Source organism: Mastigoproctus giganteus, chromosome 9 (assembly GCF_048544385.1).
Source record: "Mastigoproctus giganteus isolate SK-2022 chromosome 9, ASM4854438v1, whole genome shotgun sequence".
Lineage (NCBI taxonomy): Eukaryota > Metazoa > Arthropoda > Arachnida > Uropygi > Thelyphonidae > Mastigoproctus > Mastigoproctus giganteus.
The window spans coordinates 88,340,335-88,357,701 of NC_143583.1; the positions used below are offsets into that span (position 1 = coordinate 88,340,335).

General features: G+C 36.2%; 1 protein-coding gene across 2 annotated transcripts in view; it reads right to left on the minus strand.

Moving 5' to 3' along the window:
• The window catches only part of E(Pc) (Enhancer of Polycomb), a 378,489-nt gene extending 363,257 nt beyond the window's left edge, over nt 1–15,232 (minus strand). For both annotated transcript variants that reach the window (XM_090381895.1, XM_090381894.1), the window contains exon 1: nt 14,863–15,232. In XM_090381895.1, the coding sequence (XP_090238021.1) occupies nt 14,863–15,015 (153 nt within the window). In that variant the 5' untranslated portion in view covers nt 15,016–15,232. The remainder of the gene's footprint in view (nt 1–14,862) is intronic.
• Nucleotides 15,233–17,367: the final 2,135 nt, after the last annotated feature.

The following is a 17,367-nucleotide window of genomic DNA, read 5'->3' on the forward strand; positions in this document are numbered from 1 at the left end:
ATACAAAAAAAAAAAAAAGTGAGGAATAGAGCTACAATACATTCTTTCAAAAAAAAAAAAAAAAAAATTCTATCAATGGACTGCATAGACAATTTTGATCAGTAGTCCATGAGGATTTTTTGTTTTCCCAAAACCTTTACAAAACTAAAATGTTATCGTGTGAATAGGGTACACGACACAAATCTGAAACCACTTACAGGCAAAAGATGACATCTCCAAGTTTTCATTCACCAACTGGAAAAGTGCACTCTACAGTATATAGGAGCTTAATCATAAAACAGTAATCATGGAAGAACTTACCAATCTGGAGAAGGCACATGCATGTACTTTGGTTCAATGAGCTGTAGTCTGCCACTGCAGTTATACATAAATTTCAAACATGATTTAAAAAGAAGCCACTGAAAAGACTCCCAATTCTGGAATGGTACAGAAAATTCATAACAGAGATGCCTGTTTGTGCAATCATTATGGCAGGCAGATTTGTTGACCAACAAAAGTCAATGAGGGCACAGTGACGCTTGTTCAAGGAAGTTTTATACAAAGACCAGGGAAATCCATATGACATGCCAGTCGTGAGCTTAACATGACTGGCATGTCATTGAGGCATATGATGCAAGAAAGCTGATGCTTTCTTGCATTATAAAGCCAAAAAAAAAAAAAAAAAAAACCTACCCATTCAAGGTCAACAGTGGGTAACAAGTTATATCACTATCTAAGCATGAAACCATACAAGTTACAGCTTGTACAGAAGCTGCTGATTGACGACAAAACCAAAAGGATGGAATTTTGTTGGTAAATTTCTACCTGAATGCTGTTTTGTAATTATGCTGCCATCTACTACTGCAAGCACATTTTCTGGTTGACGAATAAAAACTTGAAGATATTCTCAATCACTTGGAAGCAGTTTTAGATTTGTACCATGTATACTATTCACGTGGCCAGGAGCGGGAGTGCAGTAGCACACGCTCTTTGAGTAGACCGGGGTTCAAGCCCCTGACTGCTAAATACGGTCGATCTGCCAACCCGCACTGGACCAGCATGGCAGATTATGGTCTATTTCCCTCAGCATGAATTGTTGAGGAGGCTTCCATCCTGCAGTGGGTTGATAATGGCTGCACTTTACCTTTTTTTTATATACTATTCACATAATAATGTTTTAGTTTTATAAAGGAGATTTGTACACACCATGTACACATTCAATATTTCTATATATTCATGAAAGAGCTATGTGATGCTTGACATTACTTTTGTAACTGCTTTGGTGACAGCAGCATCCAGCTTTTTAACTGAGGGACGATGACAATTTTCCTGTGTAGTCACTTTCACTCAACAGCAAGAAATGGTGGTTGTTTAAATAGCTACATATGAAGTTTGTTTAAGTAAGACCATCCCTTGGAAAACTGATTGTAATTTTTCTAGGCATTACATTGACCACATACTAGATATGTTTTTAAGAAATGAAATTTCTTGATGTTTACAAGGGCTGTATATTAAAAAAAATTCTATGTGAACAAAAACGATGAACATGGACTGAAAACTAGCAAGTGATCTAATTATCCAATATGAAAATAAAATTGCCAAAATGGAATGCTCTAAACAAACCCATTTATTTTTACTAAAAGTTAATTATGTTTACTAAGCGGTAAATAAAAGTTTACTAAACAGTGTGTTATTTATTAAAAGTAAATTAATTGAAACCCATATATACAAAAATAATCAAAAAAACCACTGAGTAAACAACTAGGTACAGTGAATTTCATTATTCAGAATTACTGAAACTGACTACAAGGACATCTGCAAATGCAAAGTAGACACCTCCTATAGTGGACACTTTCTTCTGAGACAATAGTGTCTACTTTAGGGAAGTTTCACTGTACTATGAATAAGGAGACATTTTTTCCTTTGGTTTTCAAAAGGCAAGCAAAAGCGTCTTTCTTCTAGGCAATTCCCATTCATCAGAGGTCACCAACAAGTGTCTCATTGTGCCACAGAGCTGCTTTGGTTTCACAGGGTAAATGCAAACAGCCAACAAAAGTACAGACATTCATGATGCATCTGCCAGATGCCACATGAATGTCTGTTTCAATCCAGAGATAAGTGACCTTGAAAATTCTAAAAAAAAATAAAAATAATAAATAAACAAAAAAATAAAATAACAATGGAAACTTTATTATTAGTTTCTCTCATTTATTTTCATTTGATATTTTTTTAAATTTAGTTTAACAAATCTTAATTAATAGATCATCATTTTCAATTCAATTAAAAAAAGCTAAAAATCCATTTTTTTATAATTAAAACAAAAAGGATCTTACAGACACAAGTGCCTTCATGAAACTGGGAGCAGGAGTGATGGAAGGTTATGTAAATCCCATATCAATACACTGTGGCCACCATTAAAAAAAATCTCTACAGCTTGAGAGAGGTTTGAGGGCAACATCCCAAATATGAGAACAATATTCTATGGTAGAACAGACTGGAAAAAAATAGAAGGGATAAATGAGAAGGAAAAAGCCATTTTGATAAGTTCAGATTGGACAGTGAATGGATGCTGATTGCTTGTAGAATGTGCACAGACTGGTTTGGAAGAAATCGGATCATCACAAATGCCAATTGGGAAGAACAGTGAACATAGAAGTATGTACAGAAAAGACATACAGCAGAAACTGATAATCTATGAGACAGAGTGGAGAGACTTTGTATAAGATGGGTCATTAATTAACCTGACTCCAATCTGACACAAATTGTAGAGATAAAAATAGAAGGGAACATTACCTCACTCTTATGAATGTTAGACTGGACAAGTGCAGTTTCAATGAAAGGAATTCAAAGATTTCCAAATGATTAATGAAGTTGGGACATGAGAGGCAACATATAAATTTGATGGAATAGGACAAAGAGATTTTAGGCCAGAGGAATCAAAAGAAGAGATTCCAAATCAGGAAGTCACTTACAAGGAATATCAGAGCAAACATATGCACAAGTACCATATTTGATGCAAAAGGAATCATAAAATAAGATGAGCAGCAGTTGAGGCAACCAACAATTGACACTTGGTGAGAAAAAGTAAGCAGGGCTTGACAGATATCAATGTGATTGGAACTGAGACCATGTAAATTTGTGAAGTTTATAGAGATTGCCATCTTGGGGTGTTTAAAGCTTTGAATGGTTTGAGCAAACTTAAGGCTATTAGCATTATTCCTCTTGCTCAGACTATACACAAGGGGGCATAAATCAAACTGAGGAAGGATGGTTACAGGTGTGGGGCTTTGCCTTCAACCAGAAGGTGGTTTGATTGCTGGAACAATCATCTGTTGTTGTGGAAGTGTATAGCTTGAATAAATTCAAGGAAGAACTAGATAAACTATTTATTGGAAGGGATGGATAAGTGAAATAAGAAGGTTATTATTATTATTTTTTTTTGGCTGATGCTTTATAAGCTTGCTTTCTTGCATCATTTGCCACTACTAATACTAATACACATAGCAATAATATACCGAGCTACTTTACATAACATGGTCTTGACAATGCATCCCAGCCATGGGCGCGCACACACACTACTTGGATTCCCCTTAGTCACTAGCTGGCAGAGTAGAGGTAAAGAGATTATACATTAGCTGATCCAGATGTCTCCTGAAGAAATATGCATTGGTTTGTTCTGGTGGCCAGCATGTCAACACCATTTTATATTTCACCTTGAAATGTAAGAATTCTGTATCTAGCTGTGATGCTTATCATGACCTCAAAAGACATCAGTAATACAGAATGAAGGAAGAGATGGGACTTCCCTGGGAGACTAAAGATGGATTTTACCACTTCAAGACATGAATAAGCAAAGTGGTGGTGCTGCATCATATGAAGAGAATCATCTACTACCTAGTATTACCAGGTGACACAGAGGGGAAAGCATTTCTCTACATGATATAAATGTAACGTCTCAATCCCTGCTCACATTGTTTGCACCGGGTAAACATACAAGGTACAGTGTTCCATGGAGGGTGGGACTGTTAGTATACCCAGGGTTACTAACAGTCCCACCATCATGAAGGTGCAAGCAGAGAATCTGCTTGGAATGGGCTGTAGCTGAATGGACAAGACTTCACTGAAATAACCCAATGGGTCCTGAATATCAGTTCCATCAGTGTTCGAGACTTCCAGGTACCAAGCCTCAGGATGCAAGTCAATAATGTTCTTGCTGATTCCACAAAGTTATCAATATCCACTTCATTACGTACTTTTGCTTTTACTTAGTGGGTTATTTGATACACTGCGCACCAGTATTTCTGTTGGCAAAGAGTCCTGATATGAGTCTCTCATGGTGAGAGAAGAGGCTCTTGATTAAACAGATACAATAACATGTGCCCATTCTATGATTGATATGTTTGTAGGAATAGAGATTTCCATTTGTATTTCCTTTTGTCTGCTGCTGTTTTTAATAATGAGGCATAAGATTAGGAGGGGTGTGTTGCTCATGTTTCTCTATCTTCTTTCATAGAATCCACATGTTACACATTTTAGAGAAATCAGAATGTTCGCCCTTACAGTCCCCTGACTATAAGAGCAAACATTCTGGTGAGAGGGAGCAGGATAGCCCAACAATGTATGATCTTTTGAGCTACACAATGTACAGGCATCTTCTTGGCAAACATTCTCTAAGTGACCAAAACAGTGACAATAGAAACACCTGAAGGTATTATGTAGATAAGGATAAACTTTGCAGTATAAATAACAGGACTTTACTGTCAGAGACATGACAAGTGCACTGAGAGTGTTTTTTTTTTATGAAATCCCCAAACACAAAAAGTATCAATCAGAACCTATAGTACTTATACTATGCACTGGTTGAAGATTGAGAAGATGATACTTGTTGAATTTAGACCTGAATTTTTGTAGAGTGTAATTTTTGGGAAATGCATGCAGAGAAGTTGTTCCAGAAATGGAAGTTAAAGGGATAAATGAGGAAGATGAAAATTTGGTTCTATGACTTTGAAGTTGGACAGTAAGCAGATGTTGAATAGTTCCAGCACGTGTTCAAGTTGGTTTGGTGGGGGGTGGGGCGAGGATGAATTACAGAAGTCAATTCAGAAGAACAGCACCCACATAAGTATCTACAGACAAGGCATGCAGCAGAAACAGAACATCTAAGAGACAGAGGGTGTAGAGATTTTGTAAGAGATGGGTCATTAATTAATCTAACTGCTCTCTTTTGAATGGAGTCTAGAAGCATGAGAGGGGTTATAGGGGCACCAGCTCAGATGTGGGAAGAATATTTCAAGTTAGGGCAGATCAGACATTTGTAGATGCTGAGACAGCAATATTTGTGTTGTGCTTGTACCAAAAGAAGTAGAGGTAATTTCTAATAGAGATATGGGAACTTCTCTAGAAATCTGAGTGTCATCAAAGCTAAGAATCCTTTTTGCAAGATCAAAAACAGGACTAATTTTTAGAAGAATTGTAATTAAATAGGTTGTCCTTGCCCCACTGAGATCAATATTTAAGGAACTGGCAGTGGATGTTCGAGAAGTTAAAGCTATTTATGCAGGGCAAGATTTCTCAAACTGGAAGACAGAATGCAATGTACTATCATTGGCAAAACTCTGGATAGGATTTCCAGTTAATGGAAGACGGTGATTAATTTATTTATTAAAAATAAATAAATAAAGAATGCCGGTGTTCCCCAAGGAACACCAGCATTAACAGAGAAATCAAAAGACAGAGAGCCATCTATTGTCACCCACAGTGAGCAGTCAGAGAGAAAACTGGATACCCAATTACAAAAAACAGTTGGCAATCCACAAGATGGTTGGGTGGTTGTTTTGGGTTTTATTGACGCATCAGTGACTAAGGCTATAATATGCCCACAAGATGGAATCTTATTTAGAAGACCATTATACCAAAAGCCTTTGAAATGTCAAGAGCAACTGCCTGAGTTTCACCAGGCTTTTCCATTGTATTTGTCCATAGGTGAATAACATAAGAAAGCATATTGCCAGTGGACTGAAACAATACTGGCAATCATTGATCAGATGGAAGGTTTCAAGATAATTGGTAGTTAATGAATTTCTCCATTAGTAGTTGTAGTAGTAGTAATGGAGGCATGTGATGCAAGAAAGAAAGTGTATGAGCTTATGTAGCATCAGCCAAAAAAAAAAAAAAAAAATTGCACACATCCATTCCCTCTAAAAGTTTGTCCAGTTCCTCCTTGAATTTATTTAAGCTATCAACTTCCACAACAACAGATGGAAGTTTGTTTCAGCAGAAAGAGTAGAAGTACGTGCAATGGAATGATAATTAGATGGGATAGATTTGTCACTGGGTGAGTATGAGAAAATTTCCAAACAGAAGGAAAACTCTAGTGGAATAAGAAAGAGTAAAAAGGTGACTCAGAACAGGAATAAGCTCAGGGGCACAACTTTTGAGAACAAGAAGAAAAATACCATCAGGGCCTGGAGCCTTCTTGGCATAAAGATGTTCAAAAGTCTAACATCCCCTTGATGAAAGACCACCACAGGAGGCACTGAGTGAAATGTACTGGGAATGCTAGGAGATGATTTACCAAGATCGTCAATACAAGAATTAGAAGAATAGTATGCTAGTAAGTCAGCTTTATCTTTAGTTGAGATAGCAATAGAACCAACAGGTGTTAACAGAGGTGAGCACAAGTTACAACCAATAGCCTTGGCAAGAGACTAGAATGCTCAAATACTTGGACTAGAAACATGTTTTCTGCTTTTAGCCTGTTCAAAATCTAGTTTGGACTGATTAATAACTGATGTGCAATTGTTGTGAGTTTTGGTGTAGGTATAAAATGAACCCGGAGATTTGTATGCAAGTCAATTATGATATGCAACATTCTTATCTTCAAGAGCTGTAGCACATTTACTGAAAAAACCAAGGTTTAAATAAGGTAGAGTGTGGAATAAAAGATTTCATTCCTACTAGAATAATTTCACTGAGATGATCTCAGCAAACATTTATAACAGATGATTTAAAACAGTAATCCAACAGGAAAAGAAGAATAAAAATTTTGCACATCATCCCATTTTGTATTCTTTTAATGCCAAACAATGCAAGGCTAAGTAAGAACAGCCATGAGAGAAAGGCTTCATTGGAGAAGAGACCATCACCAACTTTATCTGAGGTGCCTAAAGGTTTGTTCTATAAACTGCAGCACATCTGGAGACTAGACGCCTGAAGGGAGATCTGATTGAGGTGTTTAAGACCTTGAATGGACTGAATAAGCTAAACATTGATGGCATTCTTCCACTTGCTAAGACTTCACTTGAGGGGCATAAACTGAAGTTGAGAAAGGATGATTGTAGGACAAATGTGTGTAAGTTTGCCTTCAGCCAGCGGATGGTTGATTGTTCGCACAGGATTCCATCTGTCATTGTGGATCAGTTGAATATATTCGGAAGAACTAAACAAATCCTTGGAGCTTATGAATGGGTGAACTGTGTAGGTTTTTTTTTTTTTTTTTTGGGACACTGCTATATAAGCTTGCTTTCTTGCATCATTTGCCATTACAGTACTACTACTAATTTGCAGAAATGAAGCCTGTTTTGGTAAGACCACCCTTTTGGTCGCTTCACCAATCTCGTCGCTCTCCTCTGCACCTGTTCCAGCTGATTTGCATCCTTCCTAAAATGAGGCCTCCAAACCTGCATACAGTACTCGAGATGCAGCCTAACCATTGCCTTATACAATGGGATAATCTGTGGTGCGGTATCATCAACAATCAGTTGATTGGGCCTGTTGTGTTACAAAATCGTCTTACAGGGCCCATTTACCTGTAAGATGAACAGATGTGCAGAAATTTGCCTTTAGCCAGTAGGTAGTTAATTGCTGGAACAAACTTCCATCTGTCGTTGTGGAAGTTGATAGATTAAATAAATTTAAGGAGGAACTGGACAAACATTTAGAGGGATTTGTTTTGTAAATTTTTTTTTGGCTGATGCTGCATAAGCTCATACACTTGCATCACATGCCACTACTACTACTACTACCTAGAATTTCTGAAAAACAAACTTCCACTACTATTGGAGGATGTTCCCTTGGCTACAAGAGAACATCCTCCAATATTGTTATGTATGTACTTTCAGCATGACGAAGCTCCTGCACATTATGCCTGTCTGGTGATACAATATCTAAATCGAACTTTATCTGAACGATGGGTCGGCCGCAGTGGTCCTGTTCATTGGCCACCACCTAAGGTTGGCAGTGGGATTTTTGAACATTTATTGTGAACTGTAAAAAATTTGTCAAATTATTTGTGTTTTGTATCATTCAAAAAGTCAATAAATACAAACAATACGTCATTTATAGTTCTTTGATACCTCTCATAATGGCTTTGTGCATGGCAATTTCAAACAGCTGTATCTCCGTATCCATTGAGAATTGGACACATGTTTATATGAACTTTTTTACTCAGAATAATTGATACTATAACCTCCCAAAATATTTATTATTCTTCCTGAACCACCCTGTATAAAAATGAACTATGGAACTTTTATGTTTTAAAAAAAAAAGATTTCTCACTTCAAGGTATAAAATAAATAGCAACAACATATATATACATTTCTCCCCCCCCCCATTTTTTTCCATGCTAACATTTCATCAGAGTATTCCCATTTGGGTGTTGTCTGCATCCCACTGATTGCCTCATCTAAATCTTTGAAATTAAAGCATCAATTCACAGTTAAAAATTAAGAAACCAGAAAACTTCAATATTATATTGTTCCAGCAATCAGGTAAATAAACAAAACTGGCACTGACAATTCTATCATGTTTTTACTGTGTGCAATCCCATTAGCCTGTCATTTAAGCTCCCTATTAGTACCAACTTCTGGAGAGCTGACAAACTGCTTTCTATGTGTTCACACTCTTAGGTTAGCAAAAAATATATACAAAAATAACCCCAAAAAACTATACCATATACTCTAACATAAACTGCAAATGCTCTAGATTCCACCACATCTCAATCTATTAGTCCTCACAATCCAAGGTAAACTGGGATCAAAGCCAACTCAGATTATATAAAATGATAAAATAAAGTGTATTATTATTATTAATTTTTATAGAAAATTAATAGAAACCGTTAACTAATAAAAGAAACTATGCAATTAATGAAACCGCATGCCCCGAACATTTACCTCTGCAGCAAGTTTAAAAAAGTGTGTAAAATTTTTTAAACTGTTGTTTAAAACAATTTTTACAGAAAAATACTTATATTCTAATTTTGATACATAATATGAATCCATGCATTACTACATAAAAACAGGGTCAGGTAAAAATAATTATCTATTTTAAAAGTGGTGTCATTTCATCGGGGACTGCAGTGGAGGTCACTGTTTGGGTTCTGGAGCAAAGTGCACTAAAGCATTCAGTAAAAACAGAGAGGTTTTGTGGTCGAAACAATTTTTTAAATCAGATGACTTTGTTGTGAGTATACAATTTGAATTTAGACATCTCTTTGATGTCGAAAGAAATGGTAGTGTTCCAAGTTGAAAGACCATAATGCACTGGATTTACAAATTTCAAACAGCATTTGTAACAGATAGGACTGTACTTATACTTCTTGGGGCCTGAGGCGATAAGCTCTTGCAGGAGCCCCTTTTAAAGATACCAGAGTCTAAAAAAAAAACTTGCATATATAAATATAATCAGAAAAAAAACATTTATTTTTACCGATCTGTTTAAACACAAAGGTAATAGTCAAAATATAAAGAACAGTACTGAACTAAACTCTGTCACATGTTGTTCGCACCTCTGGCCTTTAGGCAATTGAGCTGCTGCTGCTGTAGAATGCACGAATTAAGAACTAAAGGAACGTTCCACAATTTACCATATCCATAACACATTTACAACCGACTCCCACATACTGTACCATGAAGTCGCACTTGTTAACTGTAATACTCCGTAGTAAACCTGTGTTCTAGTATTACACCCTATTAGAGAATTAGGAGAGAGTGATTTTCCTTTATTCTGGAAATTTATCTGTTCTTTCGCAGAAATGAGTCATCCACATTTTCAGTAAATTTCACCTGTCTCTGTTTATATGGTAGGTACAAGTGGGCCCTAGTTTAGATCAAGGCATTAAAAAAAGAAATTGCTTTAAAAATTTGAGATTACAGAGGCCATGCGAGGCACCTCTCTATGGTAAGGCCCGAAGCTAGCACCTCATATGCCTGTTCATAAGTATGGCCCCGGTAACAGATCTGAAAGTTGGATGCATATGACACATACTCCAGAAAACACTAAAAGAATCAGAGCAATGTTACAATGCAGTTCTTGAACGTCTGTCAGTTGTCAATCAAGAGAATTGAACATACTGGAACGAAATGTATGAAGTACATTGCATATTGATTTAAAGTTCTATTTACATAAGATTCAAATGGTTCAACAATTACTTGTTTGTCATTTGGATATATGCTTGAATTTCTGTAGTCTATCACAGGAGGTGAACGAAGATCCATACTTAATCATGAGTGACGAGGCCCACTTTCATTTGAATGGGTATGTAAATAAACAAAATTTTAGGTACTGGACAATCAAAAATCCATATTATCTTCATGAACAACCACTTCACAGCCAAAAGGTTACTGTATGGTGTGGGGTGTCTGCTTTCAGCACCATCAGTATATACTTTTATGAACTGCTAATAACTCAGCAGTCACAGTAACTTCAGCCCTAAATGTAAATATGCTGCAGGATGGTGCTATGACACATACCACAGTGAAAAACTTTCCATGGACACTAAAGAAATTATTTCCAAATCACACTGTCTCCTTTCGGTAATATGAACTGGCCACCATAATCAACAGATTTATCTGTTTGGAATTTATTTTTATGAGATTCCTTAAACTAAAAAATCTATGTAAACCATCAATGGACACTTGAGCAACTGAAACAAAACATTCATGACCAAACTAAAAGAATACCACACAGAAATAGATAAAGTGAGAATAAATATGAGAGGATTACGTTTGCAATGGTGGTAGTCATTTAAGGGATATCATTTTCAAACGCTGAAGAGTTTAACATAAATACTTTGATGTATACAGTCTCTCCTCGACTCACGACAGTCATTTCCAGAAAATAAATTTTAAATATTTTACACGGCTTTGATGCTACCATACAACAAACTTAGCTAACTGCACAGTGGTATTAAAGGGAGCATCTGCACATATAGCCCACGAAAACTGCCTAAAACCATCAATCAATGCATTTTTTTTCTAAGAGTTAATTCTTTAATTCTATGTATCTGCAATCAAAAATCCATCTATCTATGTATGTAAACAATGCCTACAAGGGCAGAAAAAAAAAAAAAAATTGGAGAAACATCCTTCCACTTTGAAGCCCAGCAACTGACTGAGACAAAATACAAATTCCAAGGGTATTAATTCTTATCAGGGAGACTTTGGCAATTTATTCAATGCATATAACATGAAATAACTGATCAAATTATGGCAACACTAACAATTCTAACCAATGGGCGTTCAGAAATTATATGTACTGAAAAGAAATTTTAGAGATTTGTAAAAACTGAACTAATAAAACATAAATAATTAAAAAAATAAATAATAAATGCGCTATGTACATAAAACAGGGTTAGGTCCAACTTATGACCGAATCAATGTGGTCATTGGAACAGAACTCCATCATAAGTTGAGGAGCAACTGTATTATTAAACTGTAATAAAATCTGTGCAGACTGGAAAAAACATTTATTAGTAGTCATCATTTCTGTTCCAGGAAAATTAATGGAGGCACTGGTTAAAGAAGCACTGCAGGATCATCTAGACAAGACTTCAGTTATAGCTCGGACACAGCATGGTTTTGTTAAGGGGAAGTCTTGCCTGACCAATTTGATTGGATACTATGATGCAGTCACAAAAGAACTGGATGCAGGGAATAACTTTGATATTATATACTTGGATCTTAGAAAGGCTTTTGATACTGTTGCACATGGAAGACTGCTGCACAAATTGGAGCAGTGTGGCATTGGAGGCAAATTGCTGCTATGGATAAAGGGGTGGTTGAGGGGGAGAAGACAGAGAGTGGTAATCAATGGACACTGCTCATCGTGGACTAATGTTATTAGTGGAGTCCCTCAGGGTTCAGTGTTGGGTCCATTATTGTTTTCTGTATTTATAAATAATATTGATGATGGTATATCAAGCTTAATGTCCAAGTTTGCAGACGATACAAAGGTTGGCAGGGTCGTTAAGGACACTACTGATGCTATGCTGCTGCAACAGGATCTGGAAAGGTTGAGCAGATGGGCTGAGAGGTGGCAAATGAAGTTTAACATTGACAAATGTAAAGTACTACATATGGGAAACAGCAACCACAGAGCAGCGCACCAACTCTGTGGTACTACACTGACAGTGGTAGAGAATGAAAAGGACCTGGGGGTAATTGTGCAGGCAGATATGAAGTTCTCTGAGCAGTGCAGACGGGCTGCAAGAGTAGCTCATGGTGTCTTGTCAATGATATACAGGAATTTTTCTAGCAGGGAGAAGGAGGTGATTATTCCCTTGTATAAGGCAATGGTCAGGCCACACCTTGAGTACTGTATACAGGTCTGGAGGCCTCATTTCAAGAAGGATGTAGAGCTGCTGGAATGAGTACAGAGAAGGGCAACAAGATTAGTGAATGGAACAAAGGGTTGCTCTTATGAAGAAAGGTTTAAGTTTTGCAAATTACAGTGTCTGGAGACTAGGCACTGGTGAGGTGATCTGATGGAGGTGTATGTTTGTTTGTTATTTGGTTTTTAGGAGCATTAGCAACTAAGGCCATATTGCTCCGGGAAATGCGGTGGTCATTCCTTGACCTGATAGAGGTGTATAAAGCCTTGAACAGTTTGCGCATGCTCAATGCTGATGGGATTCTTCCTCTTGCTCAGAATAATCACCTGAGAGGGCATAAATTCAAATTGAGGAAAGACAGATGTAGGATAGATGTGCGGAAATTTGCCTTTAGTCAGTGGGTAGTTGGTTGGTGGAACAGACTTCCATCCCTTGTTGTGGAAGTTGATAGCCTAAATAAATTTAAGGCTCAGCTGTTCAGGTATTTCGAACGAACGGAGGGGTGAAGCGGAAGGTTTTTTTTTTTGGCTGATGCTGCATAAGCTTGCTTTCTTGCATCATATGCCTCTACTAATGCTGCTAATTTCATTTTTAAAATGGGTAATTGCTTTCGTCTGAACAAGTTCTATTTTATGCTAGGGAGAACTGTTAACTTCGATTATCAAAACAACTATGTCATGAATAATGGCATCGAGGGGGTTGAAGGATCAACTGTGCCAGCCCCAGATCCTGTGTAGGAACCCAAGTCCTAGCTAGTATTTCAAAGTTATAAGGGGTGGGGGAGTGGGATTGTTTTTTCTATTGGCATATTATAGTTCTCAATGCCACTAGTTATAAGTTCCCAGTTCTAAAAATTAATAACACAAATAACCTTGTTTGTGTGTGTGTGAGAGAGAGACCTTCTATTTATAAGTTTGAACAATAACAAGGCTATTGTTCACACACTAAAAGTATATGGCAAAAGTTGCCATTTAAATATATTTAGATGTTTTCTGTTTGTTTTCATCTTTGTATTCTTAAATATATTTAAGAATCTGCAAAAAAAAATGACATCATTCTTGTTTTTCATAAAAAGTAAAAAAAAAAAAATCTGTCCCTCATCATGATTGTTAATGGCATACTGATTTACAATTAATTCCAACAATACTTGGTTTATAGATGTATTTGCAATTACAATTTTGCACATTACATTTTTCTTTTCAGTATAAAATCTAAAATAAATTGCATATTAAATTTCTCATCCAAAAAAAATTATTTCTATAATAATTTGACAAGCTGTCTTTTATTGTCATGAATGTTCAATTCATTTTTATGAAGTGTTCTCACTTAAATCATTAGAAGTAATTAGCAAATGCTGAATTACAAATGAGCCATTAAAAATGCAGTACAAAAATAAAAAATGTCATGGCAAATGTCTGCACTAAAGAAACAACAATAAATGCTTATTTGTTTTGTAAGCTTAATGATTTGCATGAAGTAATACACAATGGCTGCAAAAAAAAATAAAATATGGATCCTATAAAATGTGCAAATTCACATTTGCCAATTTTTTCTTTTAAACAGAAGAAACCTTTAATTCAATTTTCAAGCTTCATATAAAAAATACAATTCGAATGACGCTGGAAGGGGATATTACGGAAACTACATGCAATGACATTTAAATAACTGACTACATAAAATGATACATTTATACGCCAAAAATATAATTGGAGTATTTTTAAATAAGCTGTCAGTCACATAACTTTAAAGTATTTCTCCTCCACAACGAACGTAACTATTAATCCATTCAGCATGACTGATGCGTTTACCATGTGTGTGTTTGTTTACACTATCGTGATCAGGTGTGACAGGTGAAAGCATTCCTACAGAGTTGCTAGTGAGTTCAAGCTTTGCATTATTAACAAAATATCTATCTTTCTTTCTTTAAATTACATCAAAATAAAGAACCATGTTTAATAAATTAAATTTATTTTAAAATATGATGGTACCGCTATAATTAATAACAAAATACAACACAAAATGGCCGCCACTGTATTGCGCATGTGACTTCACAAATGAGTAAAATAGTTGTAAGTTGAACTAAAAATAATATAACAACATTCACTGATCGAAAACGTCCTTAACACTGTTGCTTCTCATAATCGCACTTCCATTATTGACAACGATACCCAAATATAAACAAAGAGGTGCTGTTAAAGCCCACGATTCAAGTACCCGCCACTAGGAATCGGCAGCCAATCAGAATTCAGTATATATTCTTTGTATAGTTTACTTACGCATTCTTCCTCTTTTTCCATTCCAGTCGGCATCTGTGGCACTGCCCGATTAATAGCAGCAAAATCTGGAAGATCGGGAATCTCCTCAGATCGGTAAACTGGCATAGGTTTAGAGGCGTCCAGCGCCCTAGCCCTAAACGACAACTTACTCATCTTGCCCGGTGGCCACCAAACCAAAGTGGAGACCAGAACACGAGGCAAAATTAAGAAAATTAAAATACTGAGTCTTTTCGCCCGTTAATACGGGCTTTGGTGGTTATTTCACGTATTTTAGATAATCTAAATTTGCGCCATTGTAGTTCTGCTTCGTTAGCCTCCCAATGGAAAATATAAAACACTTACAACTTCACCAAACACACCAAATTTTTCTACGTCCATAATGGCGGACGACTGCCATTCAATCCCACAACGCACTTCGACATTTGACGAGATGTCTTCAGCGCCACCTTTTACAAAAATATTATGCTACATGAAACTGAAAATGTTGAAAAATTAAATGTGGCCGTCAATTATTTACATTATGTGGAAATTAGTGTAACTATACAAAAAACATATTACAATGTGTAAAAGTAAATATTTACACATAAAACGTATCTCCGGGATAAAATAAAAAGGCAACTAATATCAGAAATGTCGGTTATAGCAGAGCTCGGAAGGGCATTCCTGTTCCTCGTTTAACCCCAGGGGCTCACAAATTCAGGGCCGAATTTACTTACATGATCTAGAGCAATGATTCTTAAAATGTGGTCCGTAGATCACCAGTTGTTCGCAAGAAACAGATGGCTTTTTCCCCTCCATGTGAAAAATGCTGGGATCGTAATTACGCACTAACGGTGAAGACCAAAAAGTGAATAATCTAGTGCGTGTAATATTGAAATCGATGCTGTTTCACAGCACATTTTGTTGTGATAGGAATCATACTTTAGTTAAAAAAAAATTAAGGAAGGTAAATAGTGGAGAGGAGTGATGTTTTTCAGTGTAAAAAACAAATTTAAAAAAATCAATAGAGAGAAGATATGTTTACGAAAAGCTAACAAATTTCTGAATTTTTTTTATCATTATAAAAGCAGTCGTCTTTAACTGACAGTGACACTGTAGGTAAATCGAAAATAAATAGTAAATATCATTTTATTAGTCAACTAGCTAAAAAAGATATATATACATTGGCAGAGCAAGAGAAGATCCGCTGTGTATGATACATGGCCAGAAGGGTTTTCACGAAGATAAATATTTACAATCCAATATAGTTGGAGAAAGACGTTACGTGGTAGTTGTCCAAGGAATCTAGATATCTATAATGACCACTACATGGTATAAGAATGGCCATTATAGAAATTTACATTACCATCCAGTTAATATTAAAATACTGTATCAAAAAATCAAGCATCCAATTAATGCATTACCATTACTTAAAAACAGTAATAAAATAATGCAATACACACAGGAGAACGTAATTGAAAAACCTTAAAAGAAGACAGGCCACAGAATCTTCGCCCGAACACCCGTTAATTAAACAGACATTTTACCTGAAAACATATCAGTAGAAATTTTAGAGCGGTATGTCTAAAATTAGAAGATAAATGTTATATTTGTTTACTAAGTTAATCAGTGGATAAGAGAACAGTCAAGAGATTTTATTCTATTTTTCAAAAGGAAAAACCAAGATTTCGATTTGAGGGATTTAGACACCTATTTTATCCCGTGGGGACGGGAAAGAGTGACAGAAGTATAAATTTTAGCAGCAGTTTTAAGGAATTCAATAACTGATACTCTGGAGATAGAAGTAAAATCTTTTTCAGCTTAAGATGATGGAATTCAGTGAAGAGAAGAAGAGGACTTAAGAGGACTATCTTAAGCTGAGACCAACCAAATTGCAGGAAAATATGACATAACAGAAAGCCAATGAGTATTAAGGTATTTTACTATGGTAGAAGTGTAAGAGATGTGAATTAAATATACCTTAAATTCCAAGCATTTTTAAGAGATTTATCCATCGAGTACTGAAGATGTGTTTTGAATGAAAAGTTAAGAATTGAAATAATCTCAAGACTTTGGTAAACTGCAAATTATTTTAAAATTAAGTTATTAGCATGGGTGATGGTTGATCTAGACCTTTAGGATCATCAGTAATTTGGGCCATATTGAGCCGTACTCAGGATTTTCCACTGGGGCGGTTGGTTGTTGTAGGGTTTTAGGCGCATCAGCAATTTAGGCCATATTCAGCTGTGCGTAATAGGTCTGAAAATTGCGTGTGATCTGTGATTGATTTGATATTTGCTAGACGAAAAATCCGAATTTCTGGGAGACAAAACCATGATGTTCTCGCCTAAGGCCGACTAACTCAGCCACGTAGTGAAAAAGACTCATAGAAATTCTTCTCGTTATTGAAAGGATTTGAACTTGGGCCATTTCAACCCTTGTGTAGAGGACGATGATTATATAAACTGTGCTACCCTCGAGGGCCAACAGGCGTGAGAGCTGGGCTGCCCGGGTAGCACAGTGGTA